General features: G+C 34.8%; 1 protein-coding gene across 9 annotated transcripts in view; it reads right to left on the minus strand.

Moving 5' to 3' along the window:
- The window catches only part of EXOC6 (exocyst complex component 6), a 96658-nt gene that overhangs the window by 25713 nt on the left and 43870 nt on the right, over positions 1 to 27075 (minus strand). For 5 of the 9 annotated variants that reach the window (XM_074874952.1, XM_074874947.1, XM_074874946.1 and 2 more), the window contains exons 15-21: positions 25765 to 25874; positions 24696 to 24807; positions 22927 to 23061; positions 17633 to 17812; positions 14520 to 14549; positions 8525 to 8666; positions 391 to 464 (exon numbers count right to left, since the gene is read on the minus strand). In XM_074874952.1, coding sequence (XP_074731053.1) covers positions 391 to 464; positions 8525 to 8666; positions 14520 to 14549; positions 17633 to 17812; positions 22927 to 23061; positions 24696 to 24807; positions 25765 to 25874 — 783 coding nt within the window. The remainder of the gene's footprint in view (positions 1 to 390; positions 465 to 8524; positions 8667 to 14519; positions 14550 to 17632; positions 17813 to 22926; positions 23062 to 24695; positions 24808 to 25764; positions 25875 to 27075) is intronic. The other 4 variants (XM_074874948.1, XM_074874950.1, XM_074874955.1 and 1 more) reach the window with 2 other exon arrangements.

A 27075-nucleotide genomic window follows, 5' to 3' on the forward strand; every position in this document is an offset into this window, starting at 1 on the left:
ATAATACTATGCCCAATTCTGCTCTCCAGGGAGTAGCTTTGTAGACAGGAGCAATTGCTCAGAATGGAATCAGGCCAGCACACGCCAGAGTAACAAGTACACTCTTGCAAAAAGGTGTCACAGGATCTTTACAAAATTGTCAGGACCAAAATTTAATCTTATATCCAAGTAACAGTACCACTAGTAGCACAGTGCCCCCTAACAACACATTGGAGAAACAGTTTTATGCTAAATTACAGGGAATAGTGCCACTAATAACACTTCAAATAACCGCTTTTCAAAACTAATTACATGGGAATGCAAAAACATGAAAGGTTCTTGAATTTAATAACTTCAGCGTTGGTCAAAAGGGGAAATTAGTAGGATAAAAAACAACAACTAGTGTCTTACTTGTCTGAGGTCGATGAAAGCTAACTGCAGGGTGTCTCCCTGGAATCCTGGCACAGGCTCAGAACTAGCAAACACTGAAAAGAAAGGTTAAAAATATTATGGATGTAGATTTTTAAAGAAATCTAACAGAAAATCAAGCTCTATGCAATATAAATGCTAGCTAGTATTAAAATGTAACTAGTTTGATAGATATAGAGTAAACCAATTAATAGATTAAAACCAAACAAACCAACAAACAACTTTCCCATCATTTTTCCAGTAATCCCAAAAAATAATACCTTTAGGAGTATTAGGAATTTTGCTTAAAATTCTAACCCAGTAGTAATGCTACAGCCACAGAAATCAACATCTTTTTTTGGCCTGAGGTGAATGATTACTGAAGAATTTCGGAATAATACCAATTCCATGGCTGTCAACATATTTTCAAACATCTGCTTTTGTTACAGCATCCGCCCTATAAAAACCCCACCTCTAGCCAAACACAATAAAAGACAAACACTAAGGTGGGAGTTAGTTTAACGTGTAGACGACAGGTGGAAAGCTCTATGTGCCAACAGTCAGAGCAGAGCTGAAATGTCTGTTCATGCCTTTTAGCCAGCTTATCAATAATCAACTTCTGCTCTTTTTGGACCAAAAATAGGCTGTCAAAATTGGAAGGCAAAACTATATTCAAAAGAAAAGAAACGGTAATGCTTATGGTAATGAAAAAAGTTAGCTATTTGTTTAAATTAGTAAATGATCAATAATTGTCAAGCTTAAAAATACTTTTTGTTGTTCATATCCCAGTCATGTGTTACTAACACTTGCAGAAACACCCACTGCCACACATCCCCACTCAAGTTAGACACCTTACTTCAAAAGAGCTTAAGAGAATTTTTCTTATGCTCTTCAGTTAGAGCTCTTAACAAAACAAAGTAGGTATTACTGTAATAGTTTTAGAGAAGTATCACCTGAGGCAGTGAAAGGTAACATTTTTTTCCAAGTTAGAGAAACAGGTCATTCAATGGTAGAGGAAACAGAACATACGTATCCAAAAAATTTCCAGATCTGGTGCTCAACTCTACTATGCTACATGGACACCTATTAACATTTAAAAGTAATATGAAATCCTTAATAGATTTTTTTTGTTAATGGCTAGTTAGAAAATTTGGATCATCAAGTGAAAGTAACATCCAGAAAGACACTGGTGTCTGAGCTAACATGATGGGCTCAATCATTTACTTCTGAATGTATGGTTTTGACTTAAAGTAGACCAATGAATTCAGATAGACTATTCATAAGTCTAAGAATTATTATATGGAATGCAATTGTAAATGAAAATAATAAAGATTCTTACTTAAGTGGCACAAGAAGCTACTAAGACCATCTCAGAATATCTAAGAATAGCTTAGTGATAGATGAATACAGTATCAGAATAGCAGCTTTACCAGTATACAATTACTTGTATTACAATAGTGTCAAAATTTTTATGGACAGTGACATTACAGGAGAATTAATTAAACTGGAATATGACTTGATTCTTCATCAACTAAAGGAATAAAAAATAGCAATCAAATGACTTAGGGAGAACAGTGTAATGTCACAGACAAATACTGGTAACAGTTGGCAAATGTTCACTGACTACTGTATTCAAGCCTGAATTTTAAATTGTCTGGTTTTCCTGCTCTATAAGTAACATCAACTTTCTAGGGGAGTTTTCAGGAAGTTTCAATCTACCACAAAGATACTTTTTAAATAAAAAAGAAGAAAGATAAAAAAAAAAGTAGAAAAAGCATATCCTATACACAGCATTTTATAGAGAGAGTTTGCTTAGTAATAAACTCCTTAAAAGCAGCAATGAGGAGACAGCCTGCACAACCACCAACCTGCAGAAGAACAAAAGATCTCCAGGCCTATGAAAGGACCTTTCTGAAGATGCTAGGCTAAAGGGTTGGGTGTCTCCATGGCTGTCTTCTGCAGATATTTCATGGCCTCTGGGACCACCCTTTCTTCAGGGACAGACAGGCCTATGATGCTGGCCCCTGTGGTCAGCCAAACACAGCATTTAAAATGGGAACACCACAGTATAGCAGGGAATTCTTAGCAATGCCCCATAGCAAACAGCTAAAAAGAGATACATGGGTTGTGAGCTACGTCACCACACTAATAAGGATAAGCGTGATGGTCAGAAGGGGTCTTTTCTACATCCCCTAAACAAGAAAGGAGAACCTATACTGTTCTTGAAAGATAAGGCCCATCTGTGTTTGATCCTGCATAACTTTCTGTTCATACACAGTATGCTGAGACCAGCTTCCCCCATTAGAATCTGAGCTCCTCCAGGCACTCCACAATGGTAGCACTGGGAGAAGAAAGTGCTACAGCAAAGGAATGGCAACAGAACTGAAAAGTGAACATAATTGAAGAGTGTGACCTGCAGCAAAACTTTTCACTTAATTATTGGCACTTGATACTTTGGGAGGTACCTTCCTATAGTGAGATACTTTTACTTGCCACAGGTCAAATATTTGCATCCTTTCTGCAGCTCATCAGGCTAACATAGTTTGGAATTTATCCTAATGCATTAAATAATGTAGTATGATTTAGTTTCTGTACATAGTACCTACTACCATTGCAGCTATAGAACAAGAAGCACACAAGGTACCAAACTTAATTATTGTATAACCTTTGTTCTAACTACAATTTTAAATTATGAACGCATTTACAACACCAGAGACACTCATTATAGCACAAGCATTTATTCTCACATTTGGGTCGTATTTGACAGGTGACTACAGTAGAATTTGTTTCATTATTACAATTTCATGAGTTCAAAGGGCAAAAAGATAATCTACTTATGGTAACAGTCAGACAGTTCCCCCTTCACCCTCAGCTCAGGGCTTTTAAGTTTTGCTAACAATTTTACAAAGCTAATTAAATATTTTCTACTGCACAGCATTTTAGGAAGATATTATAAGAACAGGATTAACATTCTTAATGTCTTTGTCCTAAGGGTCCTTTTCCAGATAGTAATGAAACATTATCATACACATATCTTTTAAAATGTTCAACCCCTACATTCATTCTAGGCTTAAAGAGGATTTGGAGGGGTAGGATGCTGGTTGAGTGTGCGTAAGAGCATTCAGAAATTTTATCATATATGAGAATGAAATGCAAAAATCACCATTAAACTGTCACATACGGGGCAAACAACTGGCTGCTTGGCAGTTTGAATCAGAATCTCCAACGGTTTGGGGAAAATAAGCTGCAAGTATGTATTACATGAATCTGGTATTCACAAGGCTTTTGTTAACATCATCTTTCCCTGAACTTTGCTGATATTGTGTAGACCTTTTCTGTGTATATAAAACAGGATCTTTGGCACAATGTGTGTCCACAGTATGTACAATCTCAACATACTTCCTGCAATAGCCAGTCTGGGAATTTACAGGAGGTATGATCTAATAAAAAAAGTATGTAGTAATACAAAAACAGGCTGGGAGGTAACACATACATGAGAATGGTAAATTTAAATATTGTAAAGATGACTTCGGTCCCTTTTCTTTTGAATACTCTGATTTGATCTTTTCATTACATTTTGCATATAGGATATATGTGAATTGATGTATATATGTGTTAATGGGTATCTTAAGAAAAAGGCTGTCTGCTAAAATGGAATTTAAGACATTTTTAACTGTAAATTGTACTGAGTTTCTATGCACTTCTGTATTTGTTAACAGGTCTCTTCATGTTATGCTCTCAAAAGACCATCTTTCAGCCATCATCCGGTTCTGCCTCTATGTTGGTCTAGGAATTCACTACCTAATTCCTGACAAATAATTTTGCTGCTCAATGGCAGAAGTTAAAAATCAGAGTCCAGCCTTTGGATCGAAAGCTAGATTAGAACAGTTTTACTTCAGCCTCACACTGAATCACAGGCAGGGCAGCAAATCTACAAATGTATTTTTAAAGGAAGAGTGAAGAATCAGGTGACTATCTCAGCAGCCACCAGCCACTTTGCAGCCCTGTTGGATGCTCCAGCTGTTCAAACATGCCTGGAGGGGAGCCTCGCCGAGGGAGCTGCCAGCTGGCCCAGCGGCAGCCCCCAGCCCTGCCCGATCTTGCTGCTTCCCCTCACTCCCATGCTGCCATATGTGACCGGCAGATGAAGGATGGTCTCAAGTGAGTTAAGTTAACCTGACTTCCCAGATGGGAGAGGAAGCAGGTAAAGTGAGGGGCCTCCAGAGGAGAATATAGTGCCTTTTCAAGGAAAACCAGAATTTGGGTTCCTCAGCTTCTGGCATGCCCACCTGGAGATCACCTTTGTGTATGCTCAGCAGAGAACACTTGGGTCAAGATCTCTCTTACTCTTGGATACTGCAGCCTTCCAAACAGTGGGGCAAAAAGGACGGACTGACAGGAAGCCCTACGGAGGCCTGGTTAGGAAGGTATATTGCATCCTGCTTTGCGCTAATTCTTCACTAACCCATGCTCATTTATAGGCAGGACCCAAAACCTTTTCATCCTTGCACAGATTCATGTCTGGGTGAAGAAGGATGCAAATTCAACCTTCCTTTTGCCAATTAATCCTGTCTCACAATTCAGCTATGTTAAAACACATAAACTATAAAAATTACATTTAACTCTTCTAGCAATTAGAATTTCTGACAAGTTCTAATTCCTTAACAAAAAGCTGATGTAAGGTATCTAGATCTGGACGGTGCCTCTGAAAGGTTTATTTTATATTATGTATACCTTGCTCCTCATAATGTGAGATATAACAACCGACATTTAATTTCATGTTCATGAAATGCCTCCCCTCCCCAACCCATTTCCCCCCTCAGGGCACTGAAATGCAATGTCCAAGCAAAAGACTATTCTTTAGGTTTTATTCAATGGGACCTAGTACATTCTGTTTTTCTAAATACTGCTGTAAGAAACCCAACCACCCTAGTGGAAGATCACCACTGAGAATGGTGTAAAATATAGAGGTAAAACACTGTTCTAAGTTATAAAACATGTAGAGAGAGTAGAGATATACTTCAATTAGAACAGGACAAACTGAAATAAAATAAAGCTTTTGGAATGTCTGGAAGGAAAACAAAAAAGTTATTAGAAGCAGAGTGAGAGGTCATAACTTTTTTTTTTTTTTTAAATAAATCATCTGAGAAGACCACCTGATACTATTACTATTCTCGAGCAAAAGTATCAGATACTTCCACATTTTCTGCTCTGCTTTTTAAAGTTAGGTACTTTGCTCAGAAATGCCGGTGCAGGATAATGAAATTGCACAGTTCACCACAAGATCACCTCCTTCCCTTCCACCTTCCTTTCTTGGAAGTCCACTTATCATACTACCTATTTGCTGTGACTAAGAACTTCAGCACTTACTGACTTTAACAGATTGCTGCCCATTAACAGATTGTTGGGTTGTTGGTTGGACTGTTAATTGCTCTTTAATGGAAAAGAAAAAAATCTGATGTTTTCCTGCTTTTATTTAGATCTCCTCCAGTTTATTTTAGAAAGAATAAAAATGCAATGTTAAAGATCATAATAAATATCTAGAATATTGCCAAGAATTTAAAAAAATGTGTCATTCATAACTTTCTACATCTCACATAACTTCTTAGTTCAAAATGCATCTGAGTATACTTCACTGTGTCTATAAATAAAATGTCAAACCCATGTATACAATACAGTAGGAAACTACCCAACAGTTGTGAATTATTTGCACACTCTAAGCACTAATTGAAATGTCACTGTCGTATCCATTAATCCCAAAGCGTCAAAGAATAAAGCTGGGGGAGGGTGATGAGCAAGAACATAAATCACAGGCATCACAGTGAGGCCTGGAATGTGCCTGTGATGGACCTTATGAATGAATCCACAACAGCAAAGCAGTCTGAGCAAAATCTTATGTCAATCCCTTATTCCACATATTGCAAGTCATTGTTGCAACATTCTGACAAGCTTCCATAATTATATTTAAACTACTCAAAGGGTTTCTGTGCAAAACCAGATTTTTTTCTAACGTGCTTTAAAAGCTTTGCAGAAAGGAAGATTTAAAGCTTATTCTATTTGCAAATGTACAGCCCACACTAGAAGTTATGCAATGGTGGAAAGAATGTATTTTTCAGTCTTCAAATTACTAGTTTTCTGAAACTTTCTCATTTTGGCCCAAGGTTTCCCATCTCCTGTCTATGCCATATGGTCAGTATAACAGCTACATATAACAAAACATGTTGTCTTAAGGTTATATTTTAATCTTAAAATAATGAAGCGTTATCATGTTAGACTAAATAAAACTGCTAAGATCTCTTCACCGATTGAAGTTTACACTGTGCAGCAACCGAAGATGGTAGAAAGAGTGGTAATAGAAATTAGGATGGTACATAATAGGGCAAAGGCTGAGAAGAAAATGATCTGAGAACAACCCAGAGACCAGACAACAGCAGGACTCATTGGAACTTCTCATTACTTTGCTGTGAACATACTGTCACCTGCAAGGCATGCATTTTATCCCCTGTACTGCTAGAAATCCCCGAGTGAAACAGTGAATTGGTTAATCTACACAGAATAGTGAAGTACTGCTTTGTTCACAGATGGTATTTTAAATATTAGAAACAGAATAATATGGTAGTGGGCAAGCTTTCTTCGCTGTTACAGTTTGTTCAGAAGGCAGATCATTGTTTATTGGGTGCACCAATTCAGCTTGTCTAAATGAATGATTATTGTGTCAGTATTATGAATACTATGGAATTTCTGTTTTTACAACTGGGATCTTTTTTACATCTAGGAAACTACACAAATGCAACATACACATACCCCTACCCACCTACCTGAAAAGAACACTATTAAATTGCAACATCGAGCGTACTAAAAATAAGAAAAAAGGTCAAATCATCATCTGTTTGGACAGCTTGTGCAATCACGAGACAAACTTTAATGTCATGATCACAAGTATTTTTTCAATCAGACCCTGATAATCATGTCAGTTCATTACATGCACTGAAAGACCTTAAGACTGTATAATGGACTACCATAAAGATGCCTGCTCTACCTGTTACAGAGCTTAGCTGGAATGTAATGAATAAGGCAGGAGAAGGAAACACAAGCATACGGTTAAAACGGCAAAAATACCCCTTAACTCTGTCACTGGACTCCCACAAGAACCTTTTGTGATGCTAATCAAATTGCTTGAAATTATATTTCCAGTTTTCCATAGGTGGCTGCTAATCGAGTAGTCATCAATTTTTTCACGTGTCCGAACTAAAAACCTCAGGATATCTATGACTTGCAGAACTGCCCCATTTTACAGCTGTCACCAAAATCATTGAGATCGATGCTTCACGCACATAAGACGAATGATACTTTGAAAAAACAGAGCATAAGAATCTAAAAATATGCACTGAAAAAAAAACTCTAGTGTGCCTTTTCACTGTATCTTAGTCATCAACTATAAAACCAGACCTAAAACCTATCCGTAACACCACGGTGTCATGGAAATAACTTCCTTCATACAGATTAACAGCTCACCCTCAGCGGTGAGTTCCATGCAAAACCTGAGGAAATTAATCCTGCCTTCAGTGTTGGATTGAATCAGTTTTATAAAATAATTCTGATGCCATATTTTGAACAGTGAGAATAAAAAGACACCTGAAGTTCCTAAATGATTACTATCATTCTGCACAGTGACTAAAGCAGCAGTAGTTCTAGATGGAGGAAATGCTATGTAACAGAACATTTAAAATTTGTATCATAATAAATAAACTTAAGAGGGAAAATTAAAATTTCACGGACATTTGACCTTTTTTTCTCAACTATAAAAGCATACTATTTATGTGGGTTTGGGCAATTCTGTACTAGACTGTAGTCTTTTTACTGAATATAGCGATTATGATTCCATTAGGAATAACAACAGATGTCCATTTCAATCAGATACTTAAATTAAAAAAAAAAACTTTCATGAAAAAATTTCCCCCAAATGTTAACATACTTACTCATAAATACTTTTACAAGAAGCTGTACTGTAATATTTTTTTTTAAAAGGACAAAGCTTTAGTAGATTATGGAAAAAGATCACTATATGGCTTATATTAAATGATTTTTTTGCAGTGTTAAGACAGATATAGATAGGAATTCTGGAACATCTACTTACATTCACACTGTATCACATCTAAATTAAACTGCTGAATCGCTCCCATGCTTATTTGTTTTAATTCACTGTCCAGTAGCATCTGCATTAGGGACGTTGAAAGATGCTGGCAGGCTGACATGCAAGCTGTCTGGGCCACTTTACCCTAGCGGAAAGAGCAACAGGTTTTAAGATAGAAAGAAATGATACGTCACTAAAGAACTGCTTATCTGATTTGGTTTTAGTATACACTTGAAGTCTTAATGATGCAGAACTTAGATTAGAAGAAGAAAGATCACATTTGTTGTTATTTCTTTGACCTGTTAGCATTGTTTCTATTAAATCAAACAGGGAACTAAATTAAATTTATGTTAAAGCTATTATTGATATTTCTTCCAGAAATCCAACAGTCTTCATGAATATAAGGACATTTCCAAAATAATAATAAGATGCTGAAGCATATGAACAGATTTGTGGATTTATTTAATTTTTTTTACCCAAACAGAATGAAAGCAAGAATGAAATGAAAATCAACATGCTGCATATTTTTAACAATAACCAGTAAAAAAACCCCCAAACTTTATATAAACCAAAACCATTGCTTTCAGTTGGGGCATTCTCATAACAGCTTGTGCTAATTATTGGCACTTAAATTGTTTGAATTCCATCTAAAAGCTTGTTGCTAAATTACTTAAAATATTCATGCTTATCCATCATCTCTTCAGGTGCTTAATGAATCAGTGCTGTCAGTAATCAACTACTTACAAAATGAAATGTAGCCCTCTGCTGTACAAAATAGAAATAATTTTCCAATCACAGTCTAGTTAGAAACATTTGTCTTTACGATGTATATGTAATTGAGACAAATAATTTTCCAAACATGAGACAAAACACAAAGCACAAAAATCAGACATTAATTTGATAAATTATTAAAAATTTAGTAGAGAAAAATTGAAAGATATGGAAATTCTACTTTAGAACTAAGAAAATTAACTAAGACCAGATACTCAATCAGGTGGCACCATGCTATTCATAGCACTGCAGTCTTTTAGAGCAGAGAGATCTTGGCTTTCAAACGCAATTACATGAATCTCTGTAGTTTAATGTACTTAAACCATGCTTTTCAACTGATGTCTATATGTTACAATACGTATTGAAACAAAGGTAACTATTAGCACGCTTACTTGAAAGAAATCATAATTACATAATACACCTGCTGCAGCACACATCACTATTGTTTTACTTATATCCATCAGTTAAGTGACGACACCTATTTCTCTAAACCAATGGTTCTCCAGCTGTTTTCTGCAAAGTCAGGTCAATCAATTCACTGTTGACTCACAGAAACACATATAAGCAATGAAAAATGATAAGGATACACAGCAGTTCACTGTCCCAAAAAGTTTGGAAAGGTCTGCTTCAACATCTGAAGAGCCAGGATCTTGTCCTGAGTAAGACAACTTGCTCATATCATTGAATTTTCATGTATACATATAACAGAAAGAAAACTTGGCCCTAAATATTTGTACTTTAAAAATCCATTCTTTGTTAAAACATAATTAAAATGTAGACAATACAATGGAAAGCCTTCACTCTCCTCACATGTCACACTGAAACGTTAAATGGCTTCTGCTAATACCTCTTTAGCATTAGGATACCTTGCACTGTTAGGAGCTTTATATCTAAAATGAGATGTCAGTTTCTTAATTGAAAATCTCGGAAAAGCAAATAACATTTTTGACCAAAATAGATGAACTGACAAGGAGGAATGTAAGAAACAATGCAAGAACAGCATGCCTAAAAGTCTCCCAAACGCAATGGTAATTATACTGGGAGACATGCAGCTCTATTCCCCAAGCAGAACAATATCAATATGAATGGGAAAAAAAGAAAAGAGGAAAAAAAGGGGAAAAAAGAAGGAAAAAAGGAGGTGAGAAGGGGAATCAATGAACCACAGTTCATTTAATTACAGTGTAGTAGGTTTGAAATACTTAATGGAAATGTCATTTTGATTTAATGGAACAACTAGTGCATCTCTGTTTAATGTACTGCTCCATCAAATCAGCTCCATGTCCTATTTATGCTGCCACTATAATGTAATAAAAGTTCAACCAGATTAATAGGTTGTCAAGAAAAATTTTAACATTCAATTTATTTCATATGCAAATAATGTGTACTCCTCTATTGTTTTAAATAAAAGACAGAATTTTATATTTCTAACAAGCATCTGTAGTTAATTGTTACAATCTGGCAAATATCAATAGTACTGGAGCACAAGATAATGGTTACAATACAGAAATGACATGGTAAAAGCCACCTGGACTTTAAATAAGTATCAATGCATGTACACTTGATGTTTATTTTTAGATTTCATAAAATGGAAACATCCTAACATTTAAACTATTTTGAACTATGTAACTTGAACTACAGGCTTATTGTTCACATGACATATCAACAGATGATAGAAGTTTACTACACACAGTTTATACTTAATACAGTCACTTGATTTTCTTAAATCTAGAGAAAAAATGAAGCTACGCATATTAATCAAAATGCTGAATTTTAACTGAGAGAAATGTAAACTTCACTGTTATCCTCTTCAAAATTCAGTGCTTCCCAGTTCAAAATACGTTGGATGTATGATATTCAGAAAAGAATTAAATTCAAATTTGTGTTTGACAAATAAGATCTAGTTAAAAATCCATCTCCTAATTTCCACCATCCTCCAATTAATCAATTCCTCACCATTTTTTCATAATGCATTTTGAAGAGGAAATGTAAGGATACATAAACATAGCAATAACATTTATTTTCCAGAATTAAACAAATCTCAGTTTTAAAACATTCTTAATGTTTATTATCTGTCAGTTTGGGTTTTTAAAATTATTATTATTACTATTATTATTGTTAAGGGGGGGTGGCTGTGGTTACTGTACTTAGCAATTAAATACCTATATCCAATAGCATGCAGAGATTCAGCAGGCTTCTCACATTCGCTCCAGTTGCCTCCCATTTGGAGACACTACTATTATCTCTGCTGTGCCTATGCTAATTGCTGCTATCTACAAAACCTATTCTTCCACTCAACCAATGTAAAGTTTAAGAAACAAGGACTCTATTCTATAAGCAAAAACACCTGCTAACAGTGTTAAAGGCAACTGTTTTTTCACCCAGCCCTCACATTTTGCTGAAATACCAGTTTGTAAAAAGAGAAAACCCTTACACAAACTTCTTATATTTCAAAGGAGCTTGTAAAGAGAATCTGCTGACATATTAAATCCTTTTTTATAGGACCCAAAAGCTTTTCTCCGAAGAACAATTGCAGTAAAGAAACATTTGGCTCCTAGGAAATTCCCAAAGGGTCAGCCATATGCATCCTTCCACGGCACCTTCGCGGTACTGCTTTCTAAGACCCATGCTAGCTGTCTCAAAAGCAGCTTTCATCATTCACTATAGTGTCAGTCAATATGATTTATGGACTGCATTCAACAAAGTCAAAGCATATAGAATGAGAAATATGACTACAATCTGCTAATTTGTTTTGTATTGAGCCACTTAGGAGTCAAAGACCTGATGTCAGGCTGAGACCAGCAACACAATTAACCAGCCAGTGACAGATTCATCCATCCTCCCTGCCAGACTGTGCCAATCAAAGACAGCATGAAGTGGCATTTGGAGAAATCAGTAAGAAAACCCATTCTCTAAGTAGCCTGTGGAGGCTGTTGATTGACAGTTTTTGAATATAGCTGCAGAAAACCACCACCCTTTCACCCTCACTGCAAGCTGTGAAATTAGGCTTTTGCTGCCAATCACAGAAACAATAAAATAACAGAAACTGCCATCCTCAGCATAAAAGGAAATAACAAATCTGTTACATCTAAGAAATTAAGTTGAAGAATTAATTTAACAATATGAAATGAAACAAAAAACTTTCAGAAAATGCAAAGAAACTAAACATACAAATTTTATCAGTCATAACTAAAGCATTATGTTACTTAAAATCAGGACTAAAATCCAACTTTTCAACTATTGATAAAATATAAGTATACTAAAAAAAACTAATGAAATTTTTAAGAATTTATTTTACTTCCAGTCTCTGCCCCAATTTCTACTGAAATAATAAAAAAGTACCTACTTGAAAGTAATTTGTAACTGTTACTTTTCAATAGTCATTCTTTTCCAAAGAGTTATCCAATACTAACTTTGTACTGACCAAGCACATATCTAGAATAAAACTTCAGCTAATTCTAAATTAGATTAAAACCACTTATATATACACCCTCTATAATTTCAAATTAACTGATCTGAAATTAAAAGGTATGATTTTTCTTTAACTGTTCAAAATGAAAACTAAAAAAAATGCAGGTCCTTAATAACAAATTTGATCATTCAACTAATTTTATGAGATTAATGGCTGCATAATGAAATTTTAAGTTGTTTTTTTGATTCAAAGTATCTAATGGCCCTATAAACTGCAATACGAACTTAAAATGGGATGTAAAAAACACTGAAAACAGCAATAATCTCAAAAGACTAAATTCTTGTAACTTTAGAAAACAGAACCATTAAAAACTGCATGACTCTGAAATTATAACCTTTGAAAACCAATGCAGCCTCTGAGCTCTGCATCTCTGAAATTCTGCTAGTACTTGGTCATGACATAACCAGCATACTGACACCTACTCAACACTAACAGGAAATATTTCTACACAAAATATTCAATATTTCGAGTGGTCATGACACCTATTAGCTTGACAGTTCAACATGAGGCTGAGTATTCAAATCATAGAAATGTTCATTGGAATGAACTACCAATGTCATCTAGTCCAGCCTCCTACTTGGAGTAGCACTATTGCCAACAGTATTTCAGGTCTGTTGTCCTTTTTTCTGGCTGAGCCTTCAACAACCAAGGATGGGAATTCAACAGCCTCTCTGGGTAACCTCCTCCATCACCACACTACTCTCTTCATGCAAACTTTTTCCTCATGTCAAAGCTTCATCTCCTAAGCTTCTACTTGTGACCATAGCCACATGTGAATTTGTCAGCCCTACCAAGAGGAGTTTGGCTCCATCACCTTTGTATCTGTTCTTTAAGAGGCTGGAGGCTGCCACTAGATCTCTCCCTAGCCTTCTCTTTAACAAACTAAATAATCCACTTTCCTAAATCTCCATTTGTAACTCATGTGCTCTAGGCTCCTACTAACTTGAAAGTCCACTGCCAGATCCTCTCTCCAGATCCACAGAGCTACTACTCAGTCAATTGCTTTCCAGACTGTAGCAATGAACAGGGTTATTCCCACACTGTACTCTAAGTGCCTTACACATTTGTTCACTTAAACAGTGAACAGCCCAGTATACATTTGTTGCTGTATACTACTTAAGTGAACAAGATTCAACCATATTAGAAAAAATTAGTAAAAGTTCAGAAATTCAGTATTCAGAAGCCACTCAACAGAATAATATTAATTTCAACACTGTCATTATCATGTAAATGCTTATGCCAAATCAAAACAAACTCCTTAAACAAAAATTGATGACCTGAAAATAATCAGGGCTTGGAAGAATTCTTAAACTCAATCCATCATCATCATAAAAAATAAAAATTGAACACAGACGTTCCCTTGACCCCAGGCAGATGTAGCAGAGAAACGATGGAACTTTCACTGATTGTTTATTCTGTTATATCACTCTACCCTTACTCTGTATGCATGTCTCATAGCTGCATTTTGATACCTGACCTCTCTTCCCAATAGTCTCCTCTAAATTATCTCATTTGGGATGCAAGGCACACCCTACCAACCTTCTGCAAGGTTTTTAGGGGTCCTGCTGTCCCAGTGTACGAAAGCCCAATGTTAGTCATTAACCAGATCCCTGCATGCAACCACACAAGGTACACAGCAAGTCATCAGCAAAACAGAAAGATCTTTTTATTAAATTATTAAAAATTGAAGCAATAAGCCTGCAGGCAGTTCATAGTTTTTCAGTTCACATGCTTTTTCTTCATCTTGCATCTACTTACCGACATAGCTGCATGGTCATTGTTGTTATTCTGAGAAGGAAACCAGTAAGGCAATCAAAACAAAAAAATTAAGATGTACTGTCAACATCAAAAAAAAAAAAAAAAGAATAAAAAATTGGTAGCAATAAATGGTAAGGAAAAGCTTCCAAAAAGAACAATTACAGTTACATAATTCCTTAAATTATTTTTTTTAAACCTGTGAACTTATATAATATTTTGTTGAGGCATAACAAAGATATTATAATTTAAATAATACTAATTCATCGATAAACTGATTTTCCGAAATAAGGAACTTTATGCCACAATATCAAAGTAGTAAACTTCAAATGACGAAGTGTCTGTTGATATTCCTTTCCAGAATGTTTTCATGATAAGAAATAATATATTCCAAAATACTTAGGTTAAAAAATAAATGCGATGTTTATCATCCTGGCTTACAAAGGCTATCTGTATGTCATTAACATACTTTGTTCAAGCAAGACTTAGAATGGCTCAGGACAATAAGAATCTAAATGTAACACAACCCATTAATAAATTTTAACATAAATCTAATGGTAATATAACTGCAGGGTGGAATAAAGCTTTTTCTTTTCCAAAACTGCTTCTCAAGTACAGTAAACGAACACAGAGGAGAAAACCAAGATGTAAAACTTAAGAGGAAAAAAAAACTTCAGAGACGCAAGACATTTCCAGTGATTCAACAGAGATATCAGACCCCAACTAAGTTGTGCCACAAAGCATGCAGGTTCAGTAAAATTGAGATCATGGTCTACCTGATTTAGATCTCTAATGTTCCAATAAAAATAATACAAATTGCATAAAACAGATATGTAACATAAGATGTATTTTTTAAAAGCTATGTCTACATTGGTACAGAAATGCTTCAGCATACGGAAGCACAAAAGGAGACACACCCCTGTGCATTTACACAGCTTACACATACAGCTAAAATAAAACAAGACCCTAATGACAGGAACCCAAGGAATGCAACAAAAAATTGTTAAAGAACATATTATAACACTTCTACAAGACTAGAGTTTGAAACAATATCAAAGAGAAAGTCAGTGACCCTTGAACAAGACTGTGGAGAACTAGTGTGGCCAAGCAGTGCCCCTAGCCCTAGCACAATGCCCTCTAACATGATCGGGTATACTATGGTAGGAAGAGAAGAGATTCCTCTACTTGTCCTGCTCTTTCCTTTTCTTATAGCCAGTGGCTAGGACTTTTGTTTTCTGATTTCTAATTACAGAAAAGGTTCCAAGAAACTATTTTGAGTAGTGGAATGTTTCCAGCCATATAAAAATTATTATGGAAATGACACTGTGACGTTAATACAATAATCCATTAATGAAACTGAATACTAAAACTATGCCAAATCTTAACTATGGCGTATAAGAATCTAGCTTAGTTAATCACTCCAAAACACTTACTATTTTAATGAGTTATGGAACCTAGTTTCAGGCTGATCTTTGAAAATGCTTTTAGTATAAATTTTCCTCTAATGAAAAGAACTTACTATTACAAATCTAACCAGAATCACCATAATGAAACTGTATACACATTTTCATATAACCTCCACAGCTCATGCACAACAACATTCATAGGACTGTATGTTTCTACAATTGGCCGAGCCAGTATAGGGAGTGATACACAGGATAAATCAAAAATTACAAGAACCCTCTTGCCAGTCCAGACTAGTTGTCTATATAATTCTACACCCTGCCCATTACCTGACCAGAGTTTGAAATTACAGAATAACCTCTTCATAGGGACTAGCTTTCTCCAAAGGCTGACTGCGCCCCCAGGCACATACTTCTTTCTATTCCTTTCACACTTTTCAAGTCCTAACCACAGCTGCTTCATTCCATCCCCCTTAACACAACGCTTCGTTCTGTCTGTGGCTCATTTCCAAACAGCTCTATCACAACATGCATTCATGACAGACTTCTGTACATCCCTCCTCGAGAAGTTGCACCCCTTAACTGCTATATGCATATGACTATTGAGGAGCACTACCTTTTGTTCACACTGCTTTGTATGTTAAGTTACAATGAATTTAACTATCTAACTTGCTATTCTTATCAAAAAACACTCAACTGATTTGGCACAGAAGCACATGCCTCACCCATCACATTCACATCAATATTACATGACACATTTTGAGTGGGTTATGTCTTTGAGTCAGTAAAAAAACAGGAGCCTGAAGAATCACAGCCTCTTCACATGTGATTTGGAAGACCAGATATGCCCACTGTGCCAGCAACTTCAACACCTTGCTGTGCACATAAAGAAATTATATTTTACTTCCAGTCTGGAGCCTCAAAACATTCTATGCATTGAGGACTTATTCTTTATAAGCAATGCACATGGGTAAAGCACTCAGATATCAATGTGACAGTAGCAACCAAGGACAACCTGATGAAAAGCAGATGTAGCTTGAAAGACTTATTGAAGTTACTCCAGACCTATAAAGCTATAAACTATTATGATGATAAGTCAAACTAGAAATAGTCTTTTTTTGTCTTAAAACAAGGGGAAATCACACAACGGACTATAACAATTGGTACATAAAACAGGTTAACAGTACCCTTTTACCCAGGACAAAATAACACAGGATATATTGGAGTATGAACAAGGATTCATTTCAGTGAAGCTCAGTTAACTATAATCAAATGACTTTTTATGATCAAAACTATTTAGCTAAAAACAACTTTGGAGAATCCAAGATCTCCATAATCTTATGCACAAATGCAGGATTTGCACCAATTCTGCACTGTCTGAATCAATGCAGGTGTACACAGAACCAATATGGTTAATTAAAAAGGCCATCTGATGCTCTAGAAAACTGCATGAGTTCATATACTATTTGCAAATTAGCTGTTGTTAACAATATTACTGAAGTATTTGAAAGTATTTTCTAAGTATTACCATGAGTAAAGCATCATCAGCATACTGAAACACATCTGAAAATATATCTGTACTGAAAAAAATTAAAAAATACATCTGCCAGCATGTGCACAATTCAAAAATTATATCTATCTTAAAAATCTTAGTATTTTAAAATAAAATAATGCTCCAATAGTTTGAAATTAAACTTAATTTTGAACACTTACAGGTAAATGAGTAAAAACTTGAAACGTGCTTCTTAAAAAGTTAATAAGGTCCATTAAGTATCCACTGGCTCTTCCATCCGACTCAGACATTGTCCAATCATAATCAGCAATCTGAATAAATTCATCTATTTTTTGGTTAAGTTTTGTGTATATTTCTCCTTCTGCTGCATGCCTTGCATCCTGAAAAAAAATTGTGTGCAATTGTCAGAACTCTAAAATATTATTAGAATGCAGATAAAATTATACTAAGCAACAAAACTGAAGTCTTGTGTTTTTCTTAGATTCAAAAAATATTTTATTTAAATCAATATTTTAACTTCTGTCTTACAATAAGTCTGAGGCTGTAGTTTTTAAAATATTCCCATAATGTATACTATAAGAGTGTTTGTAACAGAATATGTTTATAGAATAATCTAAATTCTCAGAGACAAATTAAATTAATTTTAATCTGGAAACAAAGCAATTGCTTTGCTCTCTTCAAAACAATCATCTTTAATTCAGCCTTACAAATTTATCAACCCTGACACAAAGTTTATTTGGCCTCTTTTACAAAGAAAATAATAAAAGTACCCAATTATTTTATCTGTTATGGCTAGAGGTCCAGCAATTGTATGATTTTTATGTAATTGTCTTAAAGCTGCACATCTGAAGAATACTCATCATTTTTCATCCTCCTTTAAATATCCTGATCATCACACACCGTGATTCAGAGCACTCCCTTATTCCCCCCACCCTTACTTTTTGTTCTGCCACCACCCGGATTCTACTTTTTGGAACAGTACAGAGGTAAAGTCTAGCATTTACTGTGAAATGAGCTTATGATGCTATCTACCTCCTTATTTGTTTAGAGGACATCCTCATAGATGCAACAAGATCTATGTACAGATGCTTGACAAGGTGTATGTTGCTGGAAAGTCATGCTTTTGCCAGCCTTGAGTTTAAAGACACTCAATAAATTCTATGTTCTAATTTAGGCTCAACACGAAACTTTCTTCACTGATCTGGAGAAATAATTCAATAAAGACATTTGATTTAAAGCGAACCAGTCATTTGCTGATGGTTTTTAGAGAGTAAAAATAGGCTGGATATACTGAAGCAATATAAAAGTGGATGAAATTCCCATTGCTAATTTCCTCTGGGAGAAAGCAGTCCAAAAAAACGGCACTTCAGAAAGGTGTAAATAAGAAAGGCAAAATGGAAAAAGAAAAAAAAAATCAAAATGATCTAAGCTTATAGGTGGCATCACACTGAGTGTGTCAAATTTAGTCTTTAGTCTGTCAGGCACTTTAGGAGGAAGCAAGAAGGCATGTGGCCCTGCCATGTATCAATATCAAACTACAATTCCCTAAAAATAGTGTTTTTACTGCTAAACCAACTCATAAAAGCCTCCACTGAACAGCTCTCACAATCCAACACACAAGAACCTGGCAACCTGTTAACACATCAAATAAAGGAATATGCTGACATCCACAATTTTGTAGATGGCTGTGACTATAAAAGCTTCAAATAAAGTCAACTCTATATTTAAAGTTTCTAACTAACAATAAGACCTCAGTTTCAACAGTCTATAATGACAGGACTTTCAAATACATCTGCTTAGGTTTACTGCAATTGCTTGGATTTTTTTGTTTGGTTGGGTTTGGGCTATTTTGTTTAAAAACTAAGTAATTTATGGAGTGGTTGTATCATCTTTACCAGTTAAGATGAGTTACTGGCAGTGGCAAGACCAGTCCTTCACTTTCTGTTTTGGAAGCCTGTTTTTGGCTACCTTTTATTTTGCTTTGGTTATTTGTTTACAAGTGGAGCAGCGTGCTGCCAGTACTTTAAGCAAGGCATGTTGCTCTATTCCCTGAGAAAACAGTGAACAGCCGAGCAACTGGATTTCAAACCCAGAAGTTACTTCTGAGAAGCAGCACTGTGAATCTGTGCACAAGTCAAGAAAGAGTAAGTTAGCAGTATTTAGATTTGGGATGACTCCTAGAGGCATATGAATTAACTCCATCTCTTCTTTTAACTTGGTGACAGAATTGCATCAAAGCCTTTTGAAAGCTCACCAGATTTCCCCCCATTATAAAGTGAAAAGGATAAATGACACAGTTTTGTTAAATGGTTTTTCTCTCAGAGGACATCCTGAAGCCCTGCACAGGATTTGATGTTGTGTATCTGGCTCTCCAACAGCCATTACACAGCTTAATGCTGAGACCCTGGGCTCAAGAACTTCTATCAGCTTGATCTGCAAATACACCTATTTATGCTTAGTGTGACTGCTGATTTAAACAAAGGAAAACAGTGGTCATCCAAAGCTGGAAAATGTGGCTATAAATCTTGAAAGTGACACAGTTTTTTAATATGATAAAATTAAACAAATTTTGGTGTGGGTTGTTTTTTTTTTTTAATTTCCACCCACATGAAACAATGCTTGGAGAGTTTGAAAAACTTAACATGAGATCTTACATACAAAAATAAAACGAGAAAAACAGCCCTCTAAAATAGCAACTGTGAATTAGGTCTGAAGGCTTCTATTAAAAAAATACAGTGTAGATGTACTTATAAGATCACCTTATGGAATGTAAATGTGATCAATGCTGCTAATAAAAGGAGATTTTCAACCACTCAAAGAATGGAGGTGACATGATTTGCCACCAGGAGATGAATTTAATAATAGTTGAACATACCAAACTCTGTGAGGGCTCAGTTGGGGAACTGCAAGCAGTTTTTCATTAAAATAGAGGAAAAAAAAGAGGGATTAACGAGAATAGAATTTTCTACTATAAGTGGAGAACACTGTGCTAACATGTTCTCCAGGAAAAGAGACAGGAGACAAACCATAAAAATTCTTACATGTTTGTCAGCATTCATTCTGTATTTTTCTAAAATACATAGATACTAAGCTCTCTAAACACAGACATAATATTCTGTGATTTCCTCTAATACAATTCAGATAGTTTGTAGGATAGTTAAACATAAATTACAGCATAAGCAATCAGCACAAAATATAATGCAAACTTTCAACTGCATTTATTCAATGAAATTCAAGGATAAAGAACATCTTACCTCTTAAATCAAATATGATGTCTGCATTAAGTGTTTTGTTTGAATGTTAAAAAGATTATGGATCGACATTACACAAAAATATCTACAGATACGCAAATTCAGACACACATGCACTGTCAGTACACAACAAGCAGACTTGGCAGCCTAGATCTTTAGGACAGGACAAAATTAGTAAAACTACTGGTAGGGCAATGGTAACCTAACTATGGTTGCTAGGCCAGAACTCTACTGTCTTGCCTTATTCATTAAATTCTTAGCAAAACAAATGACAGTTAATGGGAAAATTGTTGGTAATCAACTGGAAATATGAAGTGTCTTGCAATGATGATGTCTTATTCCACCTCACCCACCTTTTAACATTTATGCCAGAGGGGATATTATAATAGGATAGGCTACATATTGCATCAAGAGAAAAAATGAAGTACAGAAAACAGAACTACTCTCAATAGGATTAGTCCTCTTTATCCCATAAATACAAGAAATCACTCTCCTTTGTTTCAGGGTACACTGAAAAAAACCCAAATACCTAAAGTTCAAGTTGCAGCTGCTCTGGAATCCCTGATGACTTTTTGTTGTTTTGTCTTGTTTCTCTTTCAAAAATTTCTGTATAGAAGTGACTAAGAAGGCAATGCACTGGCTGCATTAACAGCACAAAGTAACCTATACAAGATTATTCTTCTGTGAGAATGTTTTCTTCAGAAAGAAATACCCAAACCACCCCACTAAGCACACACATTTGCTTCTATTCAAAACCAAAATAACCCCACTCAGCCAGACTCGGTCAATGAAATAATTTCTGCCATATTTTATGTATACGAATACCAAAACTTGGTTCTTTGATGTACACAACCATCTAGTGCTTGAAAGAAGTACCCGGCACTCAACCACCACCAGAGCATGAAGAATCTCTAAGCACCTCTACACCTGTTCCCAGAGCCACTGCACAGGAGGGTTTCTGGTGTAGGGTCATTCAGTGGTCTGAGACCAAATCATCTTTGCACTCAGCATAGCTAGTCCAGCTGTTGGGATCTTGTTTTAGAGCTTACCCTTCATTATAACGTAAACCAGCCTGAGCAAGGATCAGAATTTTGACTAATTTATCTTAGGGATAAATCTCAGTCATCTTGAGTTACCTGACATTACGTATATAAGTTGGCTTCACCAATTTCATTTTTATGTGCAGGTTTCTCACTAACAACGTACGTGTCTGCCTTAAAACTGAAAAAGGACTAAGGTCTTTTGAGTAATATTGCGGAGAAGGACTTCACAGATGAGGGTATGGTTTTTGGTCTACCAAGGGCATCAGATGCGACTACACAAGTCACTTGGTACTTTTGCTTTAGTTTCCTATTTTCAAAAGCCTTCAGAATTTTTGTATAGACAAATGCAAGAACAACTAGGAGAACCCCACCTACTAATGAGATGAGGAGCCATGAATAAAAAGCAAACAAAAACATTTTTTATTTTAGGGTTATTTTGTACTTGGCTTACAAATGTTGCCATGTTAACTGTTGAAATTACAATTGTCTACGCTAGGTATGCATCACCAATGAGTTACGTTAATTTTTTGAGCTACAAGCTTATGTACTTCTGCCATTTATGGAAAATGTCAGAGAAAATACAGCTTGCACAGATAAGCAGTTGCCATACATCAGAAACAGTCAAGCTCCCAGTAATCATTTTAACAAGTATTACTGTGTATATAAAAGACACGTAAGTAAAATATGAATTCTAAAAAGATAATTGAATAATTTATGCTTTGTAGCACATTCTTAATACTGCTTTTATATTACTAAATTACACAATTCGAAAATATACCACAAAATATCTCTATTGTAGAATAAAAACAAATAAATACAAAAAATTTAGATTAAACTGGCTGTTTTGCTTGATTCCGTTCAGAAAGGGGAGATATTACATAGACTGGACCTTAATCTGTTGAAAGCTGCCAGTGCAGTTAAGCTTAGCTTGTCATTTCGTAACTTAATAGAAGATGCATTGGGAAGAATATTGATGCTTCTTGCATATGTACATATTTCAGATCATACCGATAACATAAAAACCAGTGTTTATCTGCTCAGTGTTACAACAATTCTTAACAGTTCTGAATTGGTTTAGAGTCAAAAATGAGAAAGCGTGCAGCTTTGTCCTCACCCCCTTTTGTTTTAAAATGCTTCATTTATAGTGATTTTAATATAAGTTTTCAGACATAGACCTATAACAGATGACATATACCATACCTTAAATGTAGAAAGTCCATAAAGTCTTGCAGTGTGAACAGTCACTTGTGAAATATTTGTAATGTTAGATATAAAATCCTCAAGGTATTTACAGGCTTGTTCCAGGTGTGTTGTGTTTATGATGATTTGAACAAGCTACAAGAGACAAAAAATTCTTGTAAAAATCCTTTTTGTATCACCCCTCGTCATTTCATTTTGTAAAAGGTTACTTCTTTCAGCAACAATGCTACTAGAAATTAATTACAGTATTCAGGTTACCACCTATTATTACCTGTTAGTTTTCAAGTTTGCTTTCAAATACCAGTAAGGACTAATACTACAGTTTACATACAGATGATGCCATTTAAAAAATGAAGACTGCAAACACCTACTTAGTGAAATAAATCCAACTGATATTTTAGAATTAAAAACAGGAAAATAAAGGAAAATATATTGCCAAAAGCAAATTGCTAATTTGTACCATTAAAATATTTTTTTTTAAAATTACTGCTGTTAAAAAAACTATTTCACAATATTGTCTGCAGAATTACGTATCCTGAAGTTACAGAATTTCAAAAATAGGGTTGTCAAGTCCTTCCCCCCCAACAGTAGTTAAAAATCTGCTTGTACATGACATAAATGTTTTTATATGCAGGACATGCATTCACATTCAGTTCACAAATCAGACAACATACACAATGCACAGTGACTGAAATATCAGTATATTATCTTAATTCTCACTGCATACTGCCTGTTTCAGTGAACATTAATGTAATGCTTGGTAAAATAAATTTTCTCTTTTTAACATTTTTCTCATAAAACTTACTAACTTAATAATGAAACACCTCAAAAAATACTAGTGAACTTATTTTCATATTCTTGAAAATATCCCTGTACCAATTTCAAGAACACAGAAAACTACGTCTCAGAAAAACCGTACGGCTTGTCTTACTAACATGGCAATATATGATTTATAGAGCTCTTTCCTCATCTTCTTGATTTCTATACAAGTATTTCATCTATACAAGAGGTTCTTGCAGTTTAAAAACAACGTTCAATACAACATAACACTGCTCTAACAGCAACAGTTTAAGTCCTTCTCAGCGTGTTTCAGTAGATATCTGCTGTCTCCTGACATTGCATGTACCTGCAGTGAATGTTCAGTGATTGATTCACTGTCTCACCCTGTCTTACCCTGTCCAATAAACAAACCAAGAGTCATGATGAAGAAACAACATGCACAAACCTACTAAATATTTTAATTGCAATTACTATAGAAAAAGTTTCATGTGTTAGAGTGAACTTCAGATTTTAGAGTTCTTGATTTGGTATGTTTACTCTGAAACTTCAGGGCTCATGTGAGAGAGGTTTTCTCCCTCTCCCCCCCCCTTCTTTTAAGAAAAAGAAACTCAACAATGTGCTACTAATTGCTAGTCAGGAGCAGAACACACTAACCATGCTCTGTATGCAAACAAAGTAAGTCTTTGGCTTATTTCTTGCAAATCTCTGTTTATCATACAGGAGACAGAACTCTTTCATTGTCATCTTTCTCAAAGGGCATCCCTGTGTAAATATACTTCCAACTAGACAACACTGTATTGTTACATTCTATGTAACAGATATTGATATTTTTATACTTCATCTTTCACCTCTTTAAATTTTCAATTTTAAAGCAAACACTACTTGTTTTTCTCACACCAATCTTAATACCACAATATATCTACAGTTACAAGAATAGTTTTAGCACTACTGTCTTAAAACCAGCTTTGAGTATGTGTTTTAAAACTTACCTCTGTCAAACCTATATGAGGTTTTTTAATTAGGTTCTGTAAACAACTACTTAGAGTTCTTGTAAGCAGCAAATTTGTAGATTTTCTGAGCATATCATCTATTTCTGTTGAGCTGAAAAAAAATGTTTATTTTTATAACTATGCTGTACATGACAATACTTTGACAGTAATACTTAATTTTTTCCCTGCAAAGAGAACTTTTCATGTTAAGAATTCCCTATGTGCATTTAAATTCTGGTTGCTCCAAGTCTTCTGTGATCTAACACACAGTTCATTTACCAAATTATCCATTAAATGAATTTCAACACTGAAGCAAAATCTGTTATTTTTAGATTTTGGACAAGTTTATTAACACAGCAGTTCAGAAAGAGTAATTTGTGAGTTTTAATGAGTTACCAAAGAGGTCAACAAGTGCTCATTAGTACGTGTAAATTATAAACAGTATCAATTAAGAATGTGTGAAAGCGAGTCATTTACATCTTTAACAGTGAAGAAGTGGGTGACCAGCTACAAATACCTTCCAGATTTCACATCTATGAATGTTATTTTATGTAATTAAAACTAAGCTCTTGAAGGCCACAGGAGGAAATGGGAGAATTTTCCATCAGAAAAAGATGGAAGAGGGAATGAACACGCAGACATCATGTTTTCTTGCAGGAGAAATCACTGCTAAGGAAACTCAAAGCACTGAGAAAGGAAAGACTGTTCAAAGTAATAAGGGATGCTACACAACTATTTCTGAAATGGTCAGTATCAAAGTATATTTTTCAAATCTTACATGCTTTGTTAAATAAATATAATCTCTAGATTATTCAAACCACATTCGCTCATACAGATATACACATACTGTATACAACACATATATATACATATACGAAATATATGCTGTAGCATTGGGAATCATAGCTTAAATATAAATAATTATATATGTAAATTATATGCAAATTATGAAACAAGCACAACTAGCAAGTACACAAAAAAATGTATTTTAATTTTCATATATATTTTTAGGTCACCCAGAGAAGTTATATGTTACCTTATAGTCACATTCCTGATACTTTAAGCTTACCTGCGGTGAAGTGACTCTGAAAACTTAAGGCTAGCATAAATAAATTCCTTAACCTGGATATAGATTTGAGGCACTGATTGAGACATTGGAAGCTTCTTTGGAAAGGACTGCTGTGAAAATAAAAGATAACACTATCTTACACTTGAAACTGATTCTAAGGAGAGCTTGGTATTAAATGCAACAATTAGAAAGCCACTTAACACTACCAATATTTTAATTTAAGATTTTCTAGTTTTCATCAAATACAAACAGTGGTATGTGTTGAGCTGACTTCTACATCTGTTTAAATAGCTATAAGCAAAATAGAACTTTATCACTTATTTAAATTACAATACAGTTTGGAGACTTTGTGTCATTTAAGAACCCTCTGTAGAAAGCAATTTACAAACACGCATTAAAAAACAGGTCTCAAACTGCTTTTAATCTGAATGAACAAGATAGATGTAAGTGGGATGAGAGGTTCAGAAATGCAAACATTTTTTTGCCAAAGAAAGCAGTGAAAAAAAAAAGGTTTGAGAAGTTCAACACATCTGGGATTTTCAAAGCATCTTGAGAATGTTTAGGCATGTACATTTACTATCATATGTTTACTTTCTCTCGATGGTTCACAAGACCAAAGCAGTTTGAATTCTTTTCAACAATTTGGATTAACATGTGGGAAATACTAGTAGTCTGTAAGAATAAAATCATGCTTCTTACTTCAGTTTTAAAGCTGATTTTGGAGGACAAAAAGAAAGAAATTCAATTAAATCTACACATACCAAATAGGTATTTCTGCATTGAATACATAATTTTTTCAATCTGCAAAACAATTAATTTTCTGTTTACTCTATGATTAATGCATGAGAAAAGTAATTAACAACTGGTATAATCCGTGGAGAATTCCATTTCTCTAAAAAAAAAATCATTAATCAACAGCAGCTCAATATTTGTGTATTAAAAAGCCAAGACAAAACAGATTACTGTGACATTCTCCTAATTATATCTCTTTATTTAAGATTAGGTGGTGTGACAAATACATGGTGTAAGTGCCAGGCTATTGTGTCATTTAACAATGCTAGCAAACATTTTTTTAACAATGAAATTTACTTCAAGTATGTGTTCATGTGATTTAAGCAATTACTTTTTACAGATAGAACAAGTGCTATTACATACAACTATTTTGGATCATCTCAATACTCTGTCAGCAGGACTTGAGTTTCAACCTTCATATATTCAATGATCTAAGAGAAGCAATTCATTAACCTCTACAGTGTCTGGCCAATACAGGAGGAATCAACAGTTTCTGTCTGATTATTAGAGACGGCAGCA

The sequence above is a fragment of the Strix uralensis genome, chromosome 7, assembly GCF_047716275.1.
Source record: "Strix uralensis isolate ZFMK-TIS-50842 chromosome 7, bStrUra1, whole genome shotgun sequence".
Classification (NCBI taxonomy): Eukaryota; Metazoa; Chordata; class Aves; order Strigiformes; family Strigidae; genus Strix; species Strix uralensis.